This window comes from Aethalodelphis obliquidens, unplaced genomic scaffold (genome assembly GCF_003676395.1).
Source record: "Aethalodelphis obliquidens isolate GAN/ISIS:26980383/991018 unplaced genomic scaffold, ASM367639v1 scaffold40, whole genome shotgun sequence".
Classification (NCBI taxonomy): Eukaryota; Metazoa; Chordata; class Mammalia; order Artiodactyla; family Delphinidae; genus Aethalodelphis; species Aethalodelphis obliquidens.
In genome coordinates, this window is record NW_020837984.1 from 7,094,942 (window position 1) to 7,118,502 (window position 23,561).

At 34.9% G+C, this 23,561-nt stretch overlaps 1 protein-coding gene across 7 annotated transcripts in view; it reads right to left on the reverse strand.

Annotated features, from left to right (window-relative positions):
• Positions 1–23,561, reverse strand: part of USP34 (ubiquitin specific peptidase 34) — a 231,649-nt gene that overhangs the window by 175,925 nt on the left and 32,163 nt on the right. For 5 of the 7 annotated variants that reach the window (XM_027131781.1, XM_027131778.1, XM_027131780.1 and 2 more), the window contains exons 2-5: positions 16,869–16,956; positions 9,822–10,242; positions 4,304–4,354; positions 3,993–4,142 (exon numbers count right to left, since the gene is read on the reverse strand). In XM_027131781.1, the coding sequence (XP_026987582.1) occupies positions 3,993–4,142; positions 4,304–4,354; positions 9,822–10,242; positions 16,869–16,956 (710 nt within the window). Of the gene's footprint in view, positions 1–3,992; positions 4,143–4,303; positions 4,355–9,821; positions 10,243–16,868; positions 16,957–23,561 lie in introns of those variants that run through there. The other 2 variants (XM_027131782.1, XM_027131783.1) reach the window with 2 other exon arrangements.

The following is a 23,561-nucleotide window of genomic DNA, read 5'->3' on the forward strand; positions in this document are numbered from 1 at the left end:
TTTTATTTGGGGATAAACAAATATGCCAACGAACAAAAATTTAAATAAAAATGACAAGGGAAAAAATGTCAACATTGGAAAGAAATTTTTAATAGAAAGAAGAGCTACCATTTACTGAACCCTTAATATTTCCATTGTGATAGATGAAAAAAGTGAGGCTTATAGACATAATGTAATCAAAATTAGATATTACATCAATAAAAAAATTTTAAAAACAAAAAAACAAAAAAATTAGATAGTACATAACAGAACTACAATTCAAGCCCAAGATTATTTCTCTGTAAAATCTACATTCTTTAATCTACTATGAGGTATACCATTACAAGAATCAAATTCCATATGCTATTAATCACATAGGTCCTTTTTCTTTCCTTACTGTAAGTTTTGAGCTTCCCCCTCTTTGTGATAACAGAGCTCTAGTAGCCCTTCTAAGTACTTGTTAAAAATCTCAGGAATAGGAAAAAATATTGTCTGATCCCCTTATAACTGCAGAAATGTAGGCAGTATTCTGCATCACAAAGCTAGTTTTGACAAAATGAAAACTTCACTGAACTGTCAGCGAACTCTCCTGATTAGTGTGAAAATATATGAAAATGTATAATCCCAGCCTAACTTCTTATATTAAATAGTCCTTGTTAGTGTTTTTTGTAAAGTAGTCTTAGGAAACTGACAGTTCGGAAATTGTTATTGTGTCTTCTGTTGTGTTACTACAAGCTTGCATGTCTGATAACATCTCTTAGGTAATAATTTGTCATATCTGTTTTGTAAAGCATATATTCATGAGGTTTATTAAGGCTCATTTGTACTTTTCCATTCATATTAATAAAATAAATCCCATGACTCTTAAATTCTTTATGCAAAGTCCTTAGGCTTTGTTATTTTGTAATTAATAAAAGGTGTCATGTCTGAGATGACTAACTCAGGCATCTTTGCTGAGGCTGAGGCAGGATACATACTATGAGCTAAAACCACCATGCATCTCAGTGGGGAAACTTCTATGAGGACTCTACATTCTACTTCTGTAAGCTGTGCTAAATATTGGTTAACTGCTTTGGCTGAAAACCTACAGACCAATACAAAATAAGAAAACTACATATATAAAGATTTTGTTGTTATTTCCCTGAGGTGGCAGTCATTATTACTAAGAATAGATCCTTATAAGAGTGGAGTAATACTTGTGCAAAACTGAGAACTCTCCTAACAGTGTTAGTTTAGAAATGCTAAAGCAAACTTCTGAGACTGAAATAAGTGTATGGGCCTAAGCGTATTATCAGATTTGAACCTTAACTGATCAAAGTAAGAGTTTTCCTTCTTTGCTGATAACTCAGACTCAAGGCAAAGTGAGTTTTCCTGTGCTGCAAGCTAAAGTTCTAGGAGATAACACCACCTTCCTCATTAAGAGTGAGGGAATGACCCTAGAAAACAAACAGAATGGCTTGGTTCCCAGGAACTGATATAAACATGTTTTCTTCTGAATGTGTGATTTATTATAATCAAGTGTGGGAGAAACAGGTACTCAATAAGGTCAGGCCTTATCTACCTTACCATAAAAGTAGTTTATAATTCGTAGAATTTTTTGCTTTTCAAGAAAAGGATTGCCCTAAAATTCAATAATTTTTTCATTATTTGAATGTAGGAGTTTTTGTTCCTGTATGAAAGCCCATGGAAAATCAGAGATTCCCAAATAAGGGACCTTCAGCCTTACTGAAGCTGAAACAACATGGCTAAACAAGCTGCCTATTTCTCAAGAAAAGAAATGAGACATACAGAAACGACCAGGGTTTATCATTTACAATGATCCACTAAAGGAAACTACTCTGCTCTAGATCAACTTGTATGTGACTAGAAAAGTCTGAAATTTAAAGGCCTTAAAGTTTCTCAAAATGCAAAAAGGATGTCTATTTCAATTGTTTAAAGTGGCTGCTAAGTGTTTTCATATAAACTTCAGGCAGAGTGGTCAAAACTCCAAAAAAAGGTCAGAAATCATGCCAACACTTATATTGCTTTAAATGTCACCAGTCCCTTAAGAAAAACTCCAGACTCTGAAAAAAATAAAGTACAGGGTCTGCAGACAACTTAATTACAAAAAGAATTATAATTTAAGCTCTTAATTTGCACCAAAGTATTAACTGTATTTTTAAAAATTAGAAGAAAGCAAAATCAAAAAATATTTTTTTATGAGGAAAAGATGCCAAATGAGAGTTACCCAATCAAGATATAAAACCTTTGGTTAAAAAGTACATTATGTTATACTCTCAGGAAAAAAACAAACATAGATTATAGTATCCAAACAATTACATTATTAATTTAAACAGTATGACTAATTTTAACTTTGGTTTAATAGTCTCAGTTGAGTTACAAGATAAAGTTATGCAAATTGACAACAGCCCACCAATTAGCAGTCACAAAAAGGCTGAAGAGAAAAATGAAACAGAATCCAAACCTCCAAACAGAATCCAAAGTAAAGGATTACTTTTCAAGAGATAGCAATAAGTTACCTGTAACAAGGCTTCCACAATAGACTTTTAACACCAAGATTTAGTAAAATTAATTCAAGAAATACATTTTAATTCAGGTTAATATTCCTGATTAAGGAAAACTGTTGATAAATTATTTTTTGAACTTTGGATTTCAAACTCAGTTATTTACCCTCTCTAAATTTATGACAATTTAAAACTAAAATGTCAACACAGGATTTAAGTTCACTCAAAAGTCTGTATTTTATTCTTTCTCCCAAAGGAAGCCAAACTGAATAAAACTTTCTTTCAAACAAATAAAGTCAATGAGACTAACAGAATCAGGTTAAGTGTTAATAATAGCTAAAATAAATAGCAGCACCAGTCACTAAGGGCTTACTATGTATCAGGTGCTATTAATAAGAGCTTAAAATCTTAAAACCTCACAACAATCTTTTAAGGTAGATCACCATATTTATCATTCCCATTCTACGAATTAAAAAATTGAGGCTCAGGTTCAGAATTCAAATGCAATTGTGACTCCAAAGTGTATATTCTTAACCTACCATGCTACACTGCCATTACATGTAGCATGTTCAACCTGTCAGAAACCAAGGAATTTGGGGACTAAAAATGACCTTGATACAAATTAATTATTTCAAATATGGAAACATGGAGTTCCAGATACTCAATAAATTTGAGTGAAGCCAGTGTCCTCTCCAGTGTTATTTCTACACTGGAAACGAGGAAACAAAGTTATTTTGTTCAGTCTTTTTTCACCCTGTATTTTATATACACACTTGAAGTATTTCACAGTAGTTATTACTTAAGGTAACTCAGTTAATACAAGAATTCAGGCTTTGGTAAAGTTAGATTTAAGTATTGCTTCACTTTTTTTAAATGATGACCAGAATAGAAGATTATTTTAGGTTAGATTTTAATACACAGGTGGTAAAATGTATTTCTTCTCTCTGCTTCCACACATATTGTGCTTCACAGTAGCTGACATTCACAACATTTGAAAGAATTATCTTCTTTACAAAGGCAAAAAGAAATGTTAGTTCTTCACTTGCAATATACAGGGAAGTCAGACACACTGTAGTAGTGCCCTAGGCTAGGCTAACCATCATTTAAGTAACCAAAAACTCTAAAATTTCCCAGTACAAAATCCCTGGCTAAAGAGGTAGATGGCTAAATTTATCTAGTTAACTTAAATTCATTAATTTTTTTTTTTTTTTTTTTGGTTGTGCCGTGCAGCTTGCAGGATCTTAGTTCCCCAACCAGGGATTGAACCCGGGCCACAGCAGTGAAAGCACCAAGTCCTAACCGCTGATACAAATTCCAATTTATTATAACAAAGACATTTTAAAAAAGATTTCTGTACTCGATTTTTTCAAAGTATAATCCAGAAGAAAAGAAAAACAAGATTGTACATGTAAATCACTCATAATCTGGCTTTTCTGAACATAAAAATTCATGTTATTAAAATACTAGACTTTGATCTCAAGATTAAAACCAATTCCAAACAATACTTACATTAGATACAACTGTAATAAATGCATGTGCTATAAGAAATGGCAAAGTTTCAGGAGTTCCATATTCAAAGCAGTCCTTCATGAGAGAAAGGCCATTTTTCCCACAAAACAAACATACATAACGAAGCAAATGCAATGGTACTTCTACATCCTGAAGAAAAAAGAAAATCTATTATTTTAAAACTTATCAGGAACAATTTTTATTTTATTACCAGTACTGGAAAGATACTGGTCAGGCATAAACTCAAAAAGACTTACATGAAAAAGTAAAATTTTCCATAAACCTAAGAATGAAAAAAGATAAACACTTACATTCATATCACAGAATGCCCCTAATATGTTGCTTTCTTGGGTTGATATATCCTGATTTAAAAAAAAAAAAGAAAAAAAGGTAAATACAATTACATCACACTACTACATGACAATCTTTAAAAACTACGATTTTTTAAAGATTGATTTTATAAAAACTCACCGATTGTACAATTGCTTCTCATCATCAACAGCAGTATTCCTAACTGAAGCTAATATGATTCAGTTCTAAAGTATACTTTAACTCTTCTCCAAAGAAATCTTTCTATACTATATGCTACACATTATTTTGCCTTCTTAAACAAAAACCTTTCCTTAAATAATTGGGGTAATTTTTGAACACATTTTAAACTTAGTTAAGTGGTTTTGAAACTGTACTCGGGAAATCTCTAGAGGTATACTCAAAAGTTCCACAACGTGCTTTCCATACGTAAGATTTAAACTACCTAAAAGCATACTCATCCACTGTTGGTGTGAATATAAGCTGGTATGACCTTGCTGGAGGATAATTTGGCAGTTACCTATCAACATTTAAAATGTACCTTCCCTTTGACCCAGCAAATCAACTTCTGGTTATTTATCCTAAACAACTAGTAAAAGTAGTGCTGGAAAATGTATGTATAATGATGCTCACTGAAACTATTTATAACATTTCAAAATTAGAAACAACTTCAATATCCATCAATAGGCTGGCTAAATAAAATGGTGACATAACCATCTAGGGTCTTACGCAGCCTTCAAAAATACGGTGAAATGGCATGAGGGATTATCTTTTTGGGATGATGAAAATGTTCTCAAATTGAAATGTGGTAATGCTTGCACGGCTCTATAAATTTATGAAAATAATATATACTTTAAGCAAGTGATTTTTATGGTATGTAAAGTATACCTTTAAAATGCTGTTAAAAATAAGGTGAATCAAAAAATAAATAAGGTGAATTCCACATGCACAGGCATATAAAGATAATATCCTGTATTTGTTAAAAATAGAATTTATGAACATGATCTAATTTTCATAAATTTTTAAATGTCTGAAAATATCTGAACTAATTTCATAACAATTTTTTTTGACGAGAGAATGGAGAAAAAGGAGAGATTCAAGGCCTTTTATTTTAAACTCTATATTTTGTATAGTCTATGCTTTTTTAGTCATATTGAAAGTGTTACTTTTATAATCAGAAGGTTAGATACTTTCAGCTGAAAAGTTAGCTGCCAAAGGAACCCATTCATTCTTTGCTGTTACCTGTTTTACATAAAGTTTGACTGCTGAAATAAAGTTTGAAAACAACTGATTGAGAGCATACATAAAACTCTCAGAACATTTCAGAATAATCAAAAACTGTCCTAAGAGAGGTCAAAACACTTGTCAAATTAAGTGTAATAAACCTCCTTAAATGTATTCTCAAGCCTCTACTACCAGGGCCACAGTTAAAGTTTTAAGTTATTCTTAGCAAACCTTTTGTCTTCAAAAAATCCAGAATATAAGAACTCCTGTGGTATTACTAAATACGATTCATGGACCAGATGAACCATGCTGAAATATCAAATTGGAGTCAAGATTTCTACTGCCTAACATGAACACAGCTAGAAATTCTCCTAACAGAATTCTATTCTGATGTGCAAAATGTTACTCATGGACTTGGTTGTATCTATTTTAGCTACTCAGAAGATCTGTTTTACCATTTCATATTTCTACTCTGGATACATGAAGCCACTACCCTAAGGTGTTATTATAATCTCATTTTAAGTAGTATGCAAAGAAGTGAACATAGATCTGTTGGTAACAATACTAGGAGCAACACTAGGAAGTCTTGATAAAAGCTGAACCTTCTCTCAAAAGCTCTCATTATAGAGGATCCCTGAAAAGGTGTTAAGAAACCTATCAAGAATTTTTTAAGTTTTTGTTTTTTTCCCCAAAACCTCACATTTATTACATAAGATGATGCCACTCTCTTTCTAGAATTAAACAGAGGAATATGCCTACTACTTTAAAAGATACTCTAAAACAAAGAGAAATAAAGGAGTAACTAGAAAGTAATTCTATATTTAATTAAGCAAATGCTGCTCTATGATCTAACCACAAAGAATTGAAGGCTAGAAGATTAGGAATAAAATATTTGCATAAAAAAGTCATTGATGTTGGAATTAGATAGTAGTGATGGTTACTTATTAAAGTGTATACTTTAAAAGAGTAAATTTAAAACATTTAATTTTCTTTAAAAAGGGCGAATTAAAAGTCAGTAGAAAGTGGCAAGAAAAAAAAACAGCCTAGATTCAGAAACTTGGACAATAAAACAACAATATATGTATTTAATCTGCCAGAGCATATTATACCTACCTTTAACAGAAGGGCAAAGATCTCTCTTCTCTCTACAATTTTTATACTCATCTCGCTCTAAGAAAAATACTTAACACTAGAGCAATACCTCATTTGATAGAATTACCTATATTATTCAGGATTAGGAAAAGAATGCCACTGGCCTCCACAAAACTTTTAATGTGAATTAATATTATGTATTTTAAATTACTACATCTTTAAAAATATTTTCAACTTCAACAGGAGGGAAAGAAGGATGGAGGGAGGAAGGGAGGAGGAGAGGCTTCAAGTTCCCATCTTAATTCACTATTGGCAATGGATTACAATAGTTAGTGATTAGTCTGAAACATTTGAGAAACAATGCAGTAGAATTAAGACCTGAATTCTAGAACTCTCTGAGCAATATGCTATGCAAATGTGATCAAAACTTTTAACCTTTGTAAGTCAGTTTCCTCTTACATGAAATAAGGATACTGACTAAGTTTCTAAAGTCACAGGTGTCAAAACACTAACACAGGAGTACTGAATCTTCTCCTAGAGTCTTGGTCAATTTGTGCCTCTTAAAAAAAATAAATAAAACCAAAAGTAAAAGGTCTTATCAGGAAAGGATGCATATAACAGTATGAAGGGAAGACTGGATGGACTACCTCCTTATAAAAAGGTGGAATTAAACATCTCTATAGTAAACTCTATAGCACTGCATAATAAATATTAGTTTTCTTAAGATATCTATGTGTATGTATATAGACACATACACATAATTTTATAATATATATGTATGCTACACCAAGGATTTTTTTTGTTTTGGGGGGTTTTTTTTGCGGTACACGGGCCTCTCACTGCTGTGGCCTCTCCCGCTGCAGAGCACAGGCTCCAGATGCGCAGGCTCAGCGGCCATGGCTCACAGGCCCAGTCGCTCCGCGGCACGTGGGATCCTCCCAAACCGGGGCACGAACCCGTGTCCCCTGCATCGGCAGGCGGACCCCCAACCACTGCGCCACCAGGGAAGCCCTACATCAAGGTTTTGATCGGAGACCCTTTGAAACAGCTGGCCCTTAACATATTTAATAACATGGCCAAAGGACAGAAACTAGAAATTTTAGAGTATTTATAACATCTCATTACTAAGATATTAGAAACTTGGGAAACAGCTCTTATGAACAGAATATTAAAGAAGCACATATAAATTCTGTATAAGGAGATTAGAATTCTGTATAAGAATACAGAATTCTGTATAAGGAGACTCCTACTTTATTATATCCAAGAGTGGTTTTTATTAGAATTTTACCTAAAGTTATGAAGCCACTGCTTTCAACCAAGTAGTCACATGGAATGATCCTAAAGAAGAGTAATAATGGGGCATTTTATTCCACAAGGAGAAGTACAGGGGAGTGTGACTATGCCTACATTTGAAGATTATCATATTTGAAAATCATTTTTAAAAAACTGATGAGGAAATTGATTTTGAGAGCAAAATGGCAGATTTAGTATTGCTGTAACTCTACCAACAGATTTTTAACTGGAGAAAAAATACTTCTAAGACACTCTGCATGAATTTTACATATCTACATCCCTAACCAAACTATTTTTAGCATCTTTCAATTACCAATTTAAGGCATTAAAAACACTATTTGTGTGGTGTTCTTAAGATTAAATTTTACAGCTTTGCACAAATGGATCCCCTTTTTGTTGAAAAAGGATTCCAAGATGACATTTTTTAGAATGATTAATAAATATCTGATGTCATATAAGAGATTTATTAAAAGGTTTCTACATGGGAAGATAATAGGCTAAAAATTCTAGAAGACAGAGCACAGTCTGATTTAAAATATTCTTATGGAGAATTCCAATAGGGAAAACACCCACCTCCTGGGCTATGTTTTTAAATAGTCTCAATTCAATGTGAAAATATTTCCAGTAAAGGACAACTTTTTTTCCAGATGAAGAAGGAAGTTTAGAGAAGTCAGAATGGAGGTTATAGAAAAAATAAGCTGGAGAAAATAGACAGCCTTAAAAAAACAAAAAGCATGTGGTAGATTTGTTAATGGCCACAACTCTACCCATTCCTGGATGCACGAAAAACAGAATGTACTTAAAAGTTTAAAATGAAACTTTACCTCTCCTCCTATCCAGAGATGGAGTCTACTTCACACCCCTTTGATCTGAGCTGCCCTTGTGAATTGCTTCAACCAACAGGGATGTGGTAAAGTTGATACTGTGTAGTTTCAAAGGCTGGACCTTTATAAGAGGCCTTACAGCTTTCCAGTTTTGCCTTCCTGGATCAATGCTAAGACTACAATGTAAGGAAGATAGTCTACCCTAGTAGAGAGGCCATGTAGAGAAAAATCCAAGGAGCCCTAAAGAGCAGCCAGCACTATCAGATGTGTGAATGAGACCATCTTGGACTTTCAAACCCATCCAACTCCCAAAATAAATGCAAGTGCCTAAGTAAGGCCATACAAAACCAGCAAAGAAATTGCCCAAGCAATACACAGAATCATGAGAAATAATTAATCACTGTTGTTTTAAGCCATTATTATAATACATTATCACATAACTGTTTCAATTTCTGCTATCTGTAGAAATAATGCCATTATGTAAATACCTAAGATGGGTTACTGATCTCCTGGAAAGGCTTGTATAAATATCACTAGTGGAGGAGGGAAGGAGGAAAAGAGGGAGGTGGGGGGGGAGGGAGGGAGTGAGGGAGCGGAAAAATATCACTAGTGAAATAATAAAGCATCTTGACATACAAAAGAAAATACTATTATTTAAAACTAGTAATTACATATAATTTGTTAAGCATTTTTTCTTTACAAAAGGAATTCCAAATTCTGTTAACCTATGTTTCTAAGAATGAAATTCAAAACTCTATGTGCTTCTTTTTCCTCAGTTATTACTTTTTGAAAGAGTCACAGTAAATACAGCACAGATCTACATCAGCAAAATGTCTATCACTGACAGTTTAATTTTATGAGCTCAATTTATAAATCTTTCCTTAATAGAACTATGCTGAGCAAATGTTCAACACAAGTTGCTACAGAAATGGTCTGAAGAAATCTGAAGTAATTCTTATAACAACAGTGATTTTTATAATTTTTTCCATCAATAATGACTATCTTCATATTTATTCATAAGTGAGAAATTACCAACATAACCATGACTTGGTATTACTTAAAATTCACAATACCTATTTTTACATACCTCTATAGTAGGATGAGTATTATGTTTGTAAGCAGTATATAAGGGAAACTGAATTTGAAAAATTTTTGCCACACATAGTAACAGTTTTTCCTTCTCATCTGTACTCCATAAACTAAAAGGATCAGAGCTCTTTGAAGATTCCTCCTCAGTCAAAATACAAATTCTTGTAGAGTTTGATTTTTTTTCTATTGATTTTTGTCTTTCTGTACTTCCTTCATTACACTCTCTTTCTATATTCAGTGGTTCTTCCGCTTGATTACTCTCATCTTGCCACGTGGAATCTATGTTAATAGTAGTACAATGTTTACAAAGCTGGTCCCGGAGCACTTGAACTTGGGCAATCACTAAGTTAATAAGTGCACACACTACTTGGTTAAAAATCTCCAAATGCTTATATTCTTTGAAGCAGCATAGACATTGCCTATAAGAGAAAAAAAAGTTTTCAATAAATCAATGCTTCCTAGAGAGGCAACAATTATATCTTTCTAAAAAGTAATATAAAAAAACAAATACTAAAATATCTTTTGAATAATTTAATTTCCTCCTTCCTGGTAGAGTTAGCACTACAATAACTTAAAAAGACAGCATCACACCAAAAACTGGTACTGGTAAAAAGTCACCATGTTAGGTCGACAGCTATCATCTTCAGTTTTATGTATGTATTTATCTGTCCCTCTAGACAAAGAACAAGAATTATGGCTATATCTTTGCTTCTCTAAGTACTAACTACTCAATGCATGTTTAACAAATATCAGGAAACTGGCTATAATAAAATACCTTATTAGTAAACCCAGCTCATTATTTTACATAAGGGATTTTGTTGTCAACTAATAAAAAAGTTACATTTAAAAATAATTTGCTTGGGACTTCCCTGGCAGTCCAGTGGTTAAGACTCCACACTTCCACTGCAGGGGGCACGGGTTCGATCCCTGGTTGGGGAACTAAGATCCCGCATGCCATACCACACGGAGCTGCTGATAATAATAATGCTGCTGATATAATAATTTGCTTGAAGGCTACTTAGGAGGGACATTCCTATCCTATCTGACAGATCAAAAGTGTTTAAAGAACACACACACAACATATATACACACACACACGCTCACACTCTCTCTCTCTCTCTCTCGCACTTCAGCTCCAGTAAAAAAACAAAAATAAATAAAAATAAGAGTCAGTAATTACTACATACAAATCTAGTTCTCTTAGACATGTTCAGTTAGTAGCACAATGCCTGGCATATTGTGGATAATCAAAGGGGTCTGGTGAATCAATAAGTAAATAATACACAGTACCAGGTTACAATGTATCCAATAACAGATGACAGTTAAGCAACTATCACTTAAAATTTGCACCTAGTTATATTATCGAAACAAATCAAAACTCTTATTGTACCAAATAGATCACCAACTTCCTGTATGACCATGTAAGAATAACTTCATTTCTCCAGGTGTGGCAAATTTGAAGTATGGCCACAAATTCTTTAATACTACTCTTCCCTTTAAAAGGTGAAGCCCAATTTTCCTCCCCTTGAATGTGGACTGGACTTAATGACTGGCTTCCAATGAATGGAATGTGGCAGAAATGACAGTGTATGACATCTGAGACTAGGTTATAAAAGACATTACCACTTCTGCCTTGTTCTCTTTTGGATCACTCACTCTGGGGGAAGCCAGCTATCATGAAAAACACTCAAGGAGGCCATGGTAAGGGCCACATGAGAAAAAACTGAGTCCTCCCACTAACAACCAGCACCAACTTGCCAAACATGGAAGTGAGTCAACTTGGAAATAGATCCTCCAGTCCCACGTAAGGTCATCCAAAGATGACCATAACCTGGCCAAATCTTGACTACGACCTTATAAGAAATCCAAGCCAGAACCAACCAACTAAACCACTCCCAAACTCCTACCCATGAAATAACTGATGATAAATGTTTGTAATTGAGATAATAAACATATCTCTGAGGATAACAAACGTTTACTGTTGTTTTAAACACTACTTTTGGAGTACCTTGTTACACAGAAATGCATAAATGATACATCAGGACTATTTTCTCCATGGCAAAATGAAAGGGATTTTATCTCTAAGGCCTCCTCCAGTTTTAAATTCTGTAATATCGCAATTTCTACAAAAAGAAAAATAAACACATTACTCAACATTTTTCTGATGAGTAGCTTCTTCCTTTAAGTTTAGGAAAAACCAAGTTCAAAGTGAAGGATCATACATCTGACTATCTTTAGTGAAAATGAAATCTGAGTTTCCCCTCAAAAAACAACCTTGAGGGGCCTCCCTGGTGGTGCAGTGGTTGAGAGTCCGCCTGCCGATGAAGGGGACACGAGTTCGTGACCCGGTCCGGGAAGATCCCACATGCCGCGGAGCGGCTGGGCCCGTGAGCCATGGCCGCTGAGCCTGTGCGTCCAGAGCCTGTGCTCCACAACGGGAGAGGCCACAACAGTGAGAGGCCCGCGTACCGCAAAAAAAAAAAAAACAACAACCTTGAGGTCAGATTTTGGATTAGGAAAGCCAAAGAGCTAGTCAAATTTACTATAAAAGTGCAGTCAGGTATGGATCTAGAGATTATCATACTGAGTGAAGTAAGTAAGAAAAAGACTAATATCATATGATAATCACTTATATGTGGAATCTAAAAAAATGATACAAATGAACTTATTTACAAAAGATTCACAGACTTCGAAAACAAATTTATGGTTACCAAAGGGGAAAGGTGGGGGGAGGGATAAATTAGGAGTTTGGGATTAACATATATATACAACTATATATAAAATAGATAGGGACTTCCCTAGTGGTCCAGTGGTTAAGAATCCATCTTCCAATGTAGGGGACGTGGGTTTGATCCCTGGTCAGGGAACTGAGATCCCACATGCCTCAGGGCAACTAAGCCCATGCACCGCAGCTACTGAGCCTGCGAGCCACAGCTAGAGAAGCCCATGCACCGCAACAAAAGATCCCGCATGCTGCAACTAAGACCCAACACAGCCAAATAAATAAATAAATAAAATCTTAAAAAAAAAAAAATCAACGAGGACCTACTGTATAGCACAGGGAACTCTACTCAATATTCTGTAACAACCTATATGGGAAAAGAATCTGAAAAAAGAAAGAAACACATACCATCATGAAATTTCTGAAGCCAAGGAGGGATAAAGATCCTAAAAGCTCTCGGAGAGAGTGAAAAGAGTGACAAGAAAAAGCTCAGGAATAAAAACAGCTCATACTTTCTCCTAAGTAATATTGGAAGATAAAATACAATGGAATAACACTTTCAAAATTCTGAGAGAAAATAATTTTCTATCTACAATTCTGTATCCAACAAAAGTTATCAACAAAAGTAAGGGTAGAAGAGACATTCTTTTAGGCCGGAAAGGTCTAAAAACCATTTGTCTCCCATGTACCTTTTCTCAGAAAAGATATCATCCTAACAAAACAAAGAAGTAAACCAATAAAGATGGCATAGAATCCAGTGAACTGGATATCCAATATAATAGAAAAGCAAAAGAATTTCAAGGATGATCTGAAGAGAATATAGCTGTTTCAGTAACCCTACTGAGAAATCAATACAGATTGGAGTAGGAAGATAAAAGCCAAAGGAGATGGAGGGAAGGTAAGAAAATAACAGATCACCTAATGATGTATAAAAATGTAAAAACTAGTACTAAGAAGGGCTGGAGAGTTTGGGAAAAATTAGTGATCCACACCTAGAAAATTAATCAAATGAAGAACAAGACACTAAACTCTATGAAACAAAGAATGAAAACAAAAGAAAAACAACAATTTATATCTTGTAAAATATAAAATGAACCACAGAATCTTTTTTGGCTAATAACTGAGCATTATTTTTGTTTTTAGAACTACCTCAAGAACTGATGTAACTATATTGAGAGGACGGGGAAGGGTAAATGGGTGAAATCTTTATATATCAGAAAAGGAAGTTCACAGATTATACCTAAAATTGACAGATAAAGCAACAGCAATATAATATTATTTCAGAACATAAAAGTTAGTATCAAAACCAACATCTCAAAAAGTTGAAAACAGAAATGGGGCTGAGGAGATAGGGGACAATGGACTTTTATATTATAGGCCTTTCCCTACCATTTTATTTTTTAAACTCTGTACATACTGTATTTGTACACCAATATCATACATTACCTTTCACTATCTGAGCTTATCCTATTTTCTTCTCAGTCCTTCCCGTTATTACCCACCTGATAAAACTTTACTACCTAAGCAGAGTTATATACTGCCTATCTGAGTGGAATACGCTTACATTTAAGAACACACAATGATAAAAATTTCTAAATGACTAACAAAATATGTAGCTTCAATTAATAAAAATACTAACATTCACGAGGAAGCTACATGTCAAAATTAAATTATTTTAACCTGGATTCCATAATTCCATCTAACAAATCTTCGAATGGATCTAACATTTTCCTGGTCTGGTACTGCTGAACACATGAAAGGACTGTTCATCTACAGTATCCAACCATAGCGAAAGTTTTTTTATTTATGAGCTAATTTCTGAAAAACACTACTTTAATAGTGGTCAATATCAATATCCCACTGGTCAAATTTCTTAATTCCAAAATATAAAGTAGACCCTTAAAGAGTGGAGAACATACATTAACCTGTTCAAAAGCAATAGTGTCTAAACTGTTATAAAAAATAAAAGTTTAATAAAACAATAAAAATAAGCAACAGCCTCAAACTTTAAGTACAAATGACAGGTGTGAAAGGTGAAATTTTTAGCCTGAAAATAGAAAGATCTGACAGAACCTCCGCCTAGCTAGCACCCAGAATTATTTCAGGGGAGAAATCCTGAAATAAAGGTAAAAAGTAGACAGGTAGAAGACAACGAGGAACCTTGAATGCCTACTGAGGCATCTGCAAGATATAAAACATAAGCCTGTTTTGTAACAGGCTTTAAACAAGTCAAACAAAAACCAGCAACAATTCCAACAAGAAGAATTTTGCTGTGTGGTATCAATGCCTTCATCATGCACGACATTCCTTTCAGAGCCATGTATGCTCTTTTGCAAATTTATATTCTTTCATTTATTCTCCTAATATTCTCTCCCCATTCTCTGGATTCATTTTCCTCCCATTTCATTCCAATTTTCCATTCCAATATTAATAAAATAAAATAATGATAATCTGTTAAAGTAATATACATAACTAACTCCCTGAATCTTACGAACAAAACAAAGAAGTGGCAGCTATATTACTGTGATGCAGCAATTATTAATAAAAATGATGACATAATATTTGATGACACAGAGACTGATCATAGTTCACATGAAAAAAATCAGATTATAAAGCATACAAGTTTTATAATCACATTTTTGTAAAATTTTAAACTGTACTGTTCCCAATCTCATACCAAGGTTATACCAAAAGAAAGTTACCAGTTGTTACTCTGGGTGATGGCATTTTTTTTTTTTAATTTTGATTTTCTGTATTTTCTAAAAGACTTTCACAATGAGTATATCATTTAAATAGAAGGAAAATTATAAAATATTAAAGCCTTTGAAATTTCTATAAATATTAAATTCTTAACATATTGTTTTTTTAAGTGAACATTCTCCTTCAGCTATATTCTGGTCAACCAACATATTAGAAAAAATGATTCTTGATTATTGATAATCTTTTGAAAGTTAACACTTTTCTCCCAGAAAATCTACAGAGAACATTTTGTATGAGATGTCATGGATCCGATCCATTCGTGCACTAAGGTACATTTATGGACCTTCCATGGTCATGGGCCACCAAGTTAAGAATTTCTTTTGTAAATTAACTGTGCTTTATTAGTAGCTTTTTATCCCCTACAAGAACCACAGTCTTAATCTGGACAATATTTTTTGATGCCCTAGAGAGAAACAGGATGGGGGGAGGGCAGAGCAGGGAAACATGCAAAAAATTTTTACTGTAAAGCACTGTGATCCAACTGTATATTTTATTGTCATTTCTCTCTTCTATCAGCATGAACAATTAAAGAGTGTAACATTCTACTTTTTGGTACTTTTTACTATCAGCTAAAAACTGTTAATACTTACTAACATGTGAATAGAATTATAAATATTACACACTATTTTCCAATTTGACTTTTCATGCCTTAGCTTATGTACCCTTCAATATATATTTCATTTTCTAAAATGTTTCAACAATTTTAATTAAAATAGGTATTTATTAAGTTCTTTTGTCAGACACCATGTTAAATATTTTGTTTCTTCACAACCTCATGAAGATAGTAGTAGCTTTATTATTACTCATTTCACAAATGAGGAGGTAAGAGCTTACAGAAGTTAACTAATTTGTCATAATCACCTAGTACACAAGTGATGAAGCAGGACTGGAAGCCACATCTATCTGGCTCCAAGGCCATACTACTCTTAATCACTATATTCTGGAACAGCATGATATAAAGGCAGAGAGTCTCTACATCCTTTGATATTCTAATGAAGCCTACAAATTACTACCTAAAACTGTACATATCAAAATTTCATTTATGGGCTTCTCTGGTGGCTCAGTGGTTAAGAATCTGCCTGCCAATGCAGGGGACATGGGTTCAAGCCGTGGTCTGGGAAGATCCTACATGCCGCCAAGCAACTAAGCCCGTGCACCACAACTACTGAGCCTGTGGCTCTAGAACTCACGAGCCACAACTACTGAGCCCGCATGCCTAGAGCCCATGCTCTGCAACAAGAGAAGCCACCGCGATGAGAAGCCCATGCACGGCAACGAAAAGTAGCCCCCACTTGCCACAACCAGAGAAAACCCGCGTGCAGCAATGAAGACCCAACGCAGCCAAAAATAAATAAATAAAAAATAAAATAAAATACAACTGGGAATTCCCAAGTGGTCCAGTGGTTAGGACTGCGTGCTTTCACTGCAGGGGGCACGGGTTCCTACCCTGGTCAAGGAACTAAGATCCCACAAGCCGTGTGGCATGGCCAAAAACAAAAAATAAAAATGTAAAACAAAACACAACTGACAAAGTTACTCTTCAAAATACATAAAGATGCATACCTCTGTGTCCAGGAATTGATATAAGCAAATATTTTGAGAGTATGTTCCTTTCTGAGCTGCAGTCCATCACCACCTTCTATATCGGATACTGAAAGAAAATAGAAAAAGTAACTTTTAAATTATGAATAAATAATGCCAAACCAATATTAAAGCCAACAGGGACTTCCCTGGTGGTCCAATGGTTAAGACTCCACGCTTCCACTGCAGGAGGCATGGGTTCAATCCCCGGCCAGGGAACTAAGATCCCCACGTGCCACAAGGCATGGCCAAAAAAAAAGTCAACACTTAAAAAAAAAGCTAGATTTACAAATACAAATATTTCCAATAATTTTTTTTTTTAGCTTTCACTAAAGAAAATAAATCTTGGTTAATTATTGACCAATTCGATGCTAACTTTGTCTCAGAGAGTCTCAGGAATTAGAAACACTGAGTACTTCTAAAAGAAGGAATACAAGTGGGGCTAAAAAATATTAAAGTCTTATTAAGAAGCAGTTCGACAAACCCTCATCACCCCCCCAACACACAGACACACACACACACACACACACACACACACACACACACACACGATCTCTAAAAGACTATGTTTGCTCTCCGGAGATGTTGAACCAGAGAGAGCTGGGTTTTGCACAATCAGGTATCTGAAAGCCAGGAGGTATCATACTGAAAACATTTAATCTCTCTGTACAGGCATTTCCTACTGTGTCATGTAAGCACTGCTAAGAAGCCTCATGTGATATAAAACCTTACAATAAAGAAAATGAGACTAACAATAAAACATTAGAAGCAGACTACTCAATACCTATGAAACTTTATAACCAGAACACTGACAAAACCAATAACTAGTCTGATTTAAAATTTAAAAAAATACTAGCACAGTTAAATCTCTACTGGTATCTGCACTAACCAGTGTCAATCAATCTTCTGCAACTTTAACCCATGAGGTTCATGCTTCATCTTTTGATATGAAGGTGCCTGAGGGCATTCAATTCTAATAAAGGTCATTTCCAAAAAAAATTAAACATCAAATATAACCATCCTCATAGCTACATCATTTTAATGACTTGGCACCTACTTCCTTCTCCACACAGCTCTACAAAGTAGAAAACACAGGGGTCCCTGAAGGCAATAAACCAATCACTGTATGCACAAGAAGGCATTTTTGAGGAATGTCAGCTTTGTTACTGTTTTCTCATGTACCAGTAGGGTCCTCTCTTTAATCACAAGAAAGCTTGCATGCATCACTATAAAACATTAATGTGATGGGGGAAATCCCATATGAACCATTAAGATGTTCCATTATATTAGTATCATCCCTCTATTTACCAACTGCGTATGTCTTAATTTTCGTTTTAAAAAAAACCTCACCTTGTTCTAGATCAGACTATATACTCCATGTTGAGACTTACAGCACTCTTCCCCTACTCAGCTCCAGAAATGCTTGAAGTCCAAGTAGGAGGTTGGAAGATTTCTCTCTGATAATACTGACTAGACCAAGGCAGGTAAAAAAATTCTCTTGGGCAGAGAGAGAAGGAAAAATCACAGGGCAAAAGTATATGCCAAACAAATAGGTAACAAGGTAAACAGCACCTGAGGCGGCCCTGGAAGCCAAAGACACTAATGCCCATCAGGAAGAAGATCCCAACAACAAAACCTAGCAACCATGACGAAGTAAGATATAGTGGGGGATAAGATAAGGTAACTACTAAAAGCAAGCTCTTGGCTTGTGTGATTTCATCAAGAAGAAGAGACCACAGTAGACAGTAACAGTTTTCCTTCCCCGGCCTGAAAACACAGGGAACAGAGTGGTTGCAAAGATCATATCCTTCTCTAACACAAAACGCAAATGGCACACATTCTGGGAAACGCACACGTGTGGTGAGAAACACGTACCCCACCTGAGGCCCAACTGGCAACCTAACTGCTCACCAACATAAGCTTACTATTTCATTATATCTACCCCATAACCAGAAAGGGAAGGGAAGTACATCTTATCAGAGCCAGACAAAATAGACCTCTCCAGACAGCAAACATCATACTCAATAGTGAAAGACTGAAAGCTTCTACTCTATGATCAGGATCAAGACAAAGTAGCTGCTTTCACAACTTCTATTCAACACACTACCGGAAGTTCTAGTCAGAGCAATTAGGCAAGAAGAAGAAATTGGAAAGGAAGTACTAAAATTACCTCTGTTCATGGGTGGCATGATTTTATACGTAGGAACCGCTATAGTCCACACAAACACACACACACAACTGTTAGAATAAATGATTTCAGTAAAGTGACAGGACACAAAGTCAACGTACAAAAATCCACTGCATTTCTATATACTAATAATGAACAATCTGAAAAGGAAATTAAGAACACAGGCATCAAAAAGAATAAAAAACTTAGGAATAAACTAAACCAGGGAGGCGAAAGACTTGAAAACTGACAACTACAAAAAGTTGCTGAAAGATATCAGGTACAATAGGAACAAATCTCATATTCATGGAACATTTAACATCATTAAATGTCAATAATGTCCGAAGTGATCTATAGAGTCAATACAATCCCTACCAAAATCCCAACGTTTTTGCAGAAATGGAAAATTCTACCCTTAAACTTGTATGGAATTTCAAGGGACCCCAAATAACCAAAACAATCTTGAAAAACAAGAACAAAGTTGGAAGACTCATTTCATGATTTCAAAACTAAGTACACAAATAAAAACCACAATGAGATATCACTTCACACGCCTTAGGATGGCTACTGTTAAAAAAAAAATCATAAAATAACAAGTATAGATGAGGATATGTAGAAACTGAAACCCTTGAGCACTGTTGGTGGGAATAATAATTGGTGCAATTACTATTGAAAAGAATACAGCAGTTCCTCAAAACATTTTAAAAAGAATTACCATATGATTCAGCAATCCCACTTTTGGGTATATATATGAAAAAAGGATTGAAAGCAGAACCTCAAAGAGATATCTGTACACCTATGTTCACAGCAGCATTATTCACAATCGGCAAGAGACATAGGTAACCCAAATGCACACAGAGAGATGAATAAACAAAAAGTGGTGTATACAGAGAGAGGAATGTTATTCAGCCTTAAAAAGGAAGGAAATCCCATCACATGCTACAAAATGAATGAACCTTGAGAACATCACGTTAAGTAAATAAGCCACAAAAAGTAAGTCACAAAAAGACAAAATACTGTATGATTCTACTTAAATGAGATATCTTGAGTAATCAAATCCATAGAAACAAAGTAGAATGGTGGTTGTCAGGGGGAGAGAGAAATAAGGAGTTGTTTAATGGGTACAGAGTTTTAGTTTTCAAGATGAAAAAGTTCTGAAGATCTGTTGCATAACAATGTGAATATCCTTTTTTTAAAATATTTATTTATTTTGGCTGTGCTGGGTCTTAGTTGCAACACGCGGGATCTTCGTTGTGGCATGCATATGGGATCTAGTTGCCCGACCAGGGATTGAACCCGCGCCCCTGCGTTGGGAGCACAGAGTCCTACCCACTGGACCACCAGGGAAGTCCCAACAATGTGAATATTCTTAACACTACTGAATTGTACATTTAAAAATGGTTAAGATGCAATTATACCCCAATAAAGATGTTAAAAAAAAAATGGTTAAGATGAGATAAACGAGGTCCTACTGTAGAGGGAACTGTATTCAGTATCTTGTAATGACCTATACTGAAAAAGAATATGAAAAAGAATACATATGTATAACTGAATCACTCTGTGTACACCAGGAATAACACTGTAAATGAACTATACTTCAGTAATTTTAAAAGATGGTGAAGATGAGAAAATTTGTTGTGTTTTTTACAATTTTAAGAATGTTTAATTAATTTTAAAAAAGGGAGATAGAGTACCCCACACTGCAGTTTAAAAGAAGCCACTGATCTTTACAAATCAAAGATCCATTAAAGTCCACAGTATAATATTTATAAGCAAATAAAGGAAGTAGGGAGGAAGGCAAGTTCAAGAAATCTTTCCACCTATTTCCTATAGAAGAGGAACTGTAATTCCAACTCTAAAGGGCCAACCACCTGGACTGGGAAAAGAGCAAGGTGGAGGAATTGTCACATAGATCTAAAGAATACCAAATACAGCCCAAGAGAAGATTTCCAAGTGGAATTGGAAACATTAAGGCTGGGTAATACCTGGGTGCCAGAGATGCCATTCCCCAAAAGCAAGGAAAGGAAATTCAGTAACTGAAAGAAATGTACCCAACTGACACAATGCGTGAGGTAGAAGGGTGGAAATAGGGTGAAAAGTAAATGGTTCTTGTCACTTAAATTTAAAAAGAAGAAAATGCTCATAAAAACTTCAAGATCAGAAATGAACAGTATGATAGTATGATGGCAAGCATCACCCCAAAAGGAAACATGAGAGGACAGGAGGCATAACCCAGGAATCTACTGAGAAACCATTAGTAGTCATGACCCGGATCTTACCCCAAGTAAAGGGTAAGTATTCTCATATACAATCTCACAACTCATCAGACGAAAAAATTCATGACTGCTCACCAAGCCAAAGGTGCTGAACACAACCTCACATAACTTCTTATCAGCAAAGTCCCAAAAGAACAGGAATTACAAGAACCTGGGCCCTATCCAGAACCCTGGCCAGCACCAAGGTTAGCCGCTGAGACCCACCTAGGTGGGTAAAATGGCTAACGTAAGTACAGACAGCTCCAGGGGACCAGTACTAGCCAGCACTCCTAGCCTGAGTTGTTCCTTGGGTATACAGAAATTACGAGACTAATGCTTGATTTTAAAACTTATTAATACACATTCACCAATCTTCTGACATAGGGCCTTTTCTTAGGGTTTCAGTCCACTGACTAGAGTTCTGCATCGTATATTTCAAAAGAAACAAAAGCAGTGCATTGGCTATCATTTCCATTCCAGCATTCTATTACAGTAATTTAAACACTTACTCAAGTTGCAGAGCAATCTAAATACAGAACACTTTCTAGACTTTTTAAAAACTTCCCAATCTGTTTGAACAATACCTAGTTCAAGAGAACTTTTTTTAAACAACTCAGCATCAATTCTTTGCAACTTTTTTTTTTTAACCTAATAAGCAGGACATGGAAACACAATCTTGGAGAGGACTAAGGAAAGTTCCCTAAAAGAAATAACAACTAACTGAAAGACAGAAGTTAGTAAAAAGGGAAGCAAGAAGGACAGCAGGAAAGGAATAGGAAGGAGGGAGTGATGGCAAAGAAGGCCACAGGGGATGGAATCCTAGTCAGAAGGATCATCATGTGCAAAAGAAGAATTAAGAGAGAGAAACATAGTGTACTAGATAACTGCTAAATAGGAGAATGGGAAAACAAAATAAAGCTGTTGAAGCAGCTAATATATCTAAGGCTTGATTCACTAAATTATGTAACAAGATGCTGTCAGAAAATTCTATCAACATTGATAAATCATGAATACTTTAAGACCTGTTGTCTTGAAAGTAAAATGTTAAATGATCTACTACTTGACCTAGTTACAAACACATTTAAAAGACTATTCAAAGGGACAATTAAGTGAATATAAGCCAATTAAAGAAAGGTACTACATGGTTACGAACTTGGATGAAGTACTGCCAGACAAATTTCACCTTTTAATACCGTAAGTATATTATTCTTTTGCATATATTAGAAATTTGTCATAGAAAGTTTTAGTAAAAGCTTCAAAGAAAAAAAGACTACATAGAGTAACAAAAATACAGATTCTGAGAGGCAGACTTCTGACTGAAAGAATAAAATCTTCAAAACATTAAAATGGCCAATCTAGAATTTTACACCCAAGTAAACCTCAACCTAGAATTTGATACCCAGGGTAGACCTCAAGAGGAAGGGTGAAATAAAACTTTGGACAAATGGATATGCTTATCATTGATAAGCCATGAATAGAAAATCAAATTTTAAAAAGATTACGAGGTTCCTCAAAAGAAAAAAAAAGAAAAAGGCCAAGAATCTAAGAGCAAGAAGAAAGAAAAATGGTAAAGAAGGAAATACATGAGTAAACCTAAATAAGCAAACTGACAAAATATTAACAAAATAAAATACTTATTACAGCTATTTCTCAACTTACAATGGCATTACATCTCGATAAACTCATTTTAAGTTGAAAATACCATAAATTGTGAAAATGCATTTATTACACCTAACCTACCAAACATCACAGCTTAGCCTAGCCTACCTTAAATACACTCAGAACACTTCCATCAGCCTACAGCTGGATAAAATCATCTAACACGAAGCCTATTTTATAGTAAAGTGTTGAATATCTAATGCAATTTATTAAATACTGTACTTAAAGGGAAAAACAGAATGGACCTATGGGTACAGAATGGCTAAGTGTATCAGCTGTTTACCCTCATGACTGCAAAGTTGACTGAGAGCAAGGCTGACTGAGAGCTACAGCTTACTGCTGCTGTCCATCCTTAAGCCAAGAGTATCATACCCATATCGCTAGCCCAGGAAAAGACCAAACTTCAAAGTACAGTTTCCAGTGCATGTATATCACTTTCTCACCATCAGAAAGTTGAAAAGTTGTAAGCCAAACCGTCATAAGTCAGGTGCTGTCTGTAGTCTGGGAGTCTTTAAAGCCAACTGAAACACTAGATAACAGTATAGAAGATGGCAGAAACAAAGACTGGCATTCTTAAAGTGTTCTAAATTGATA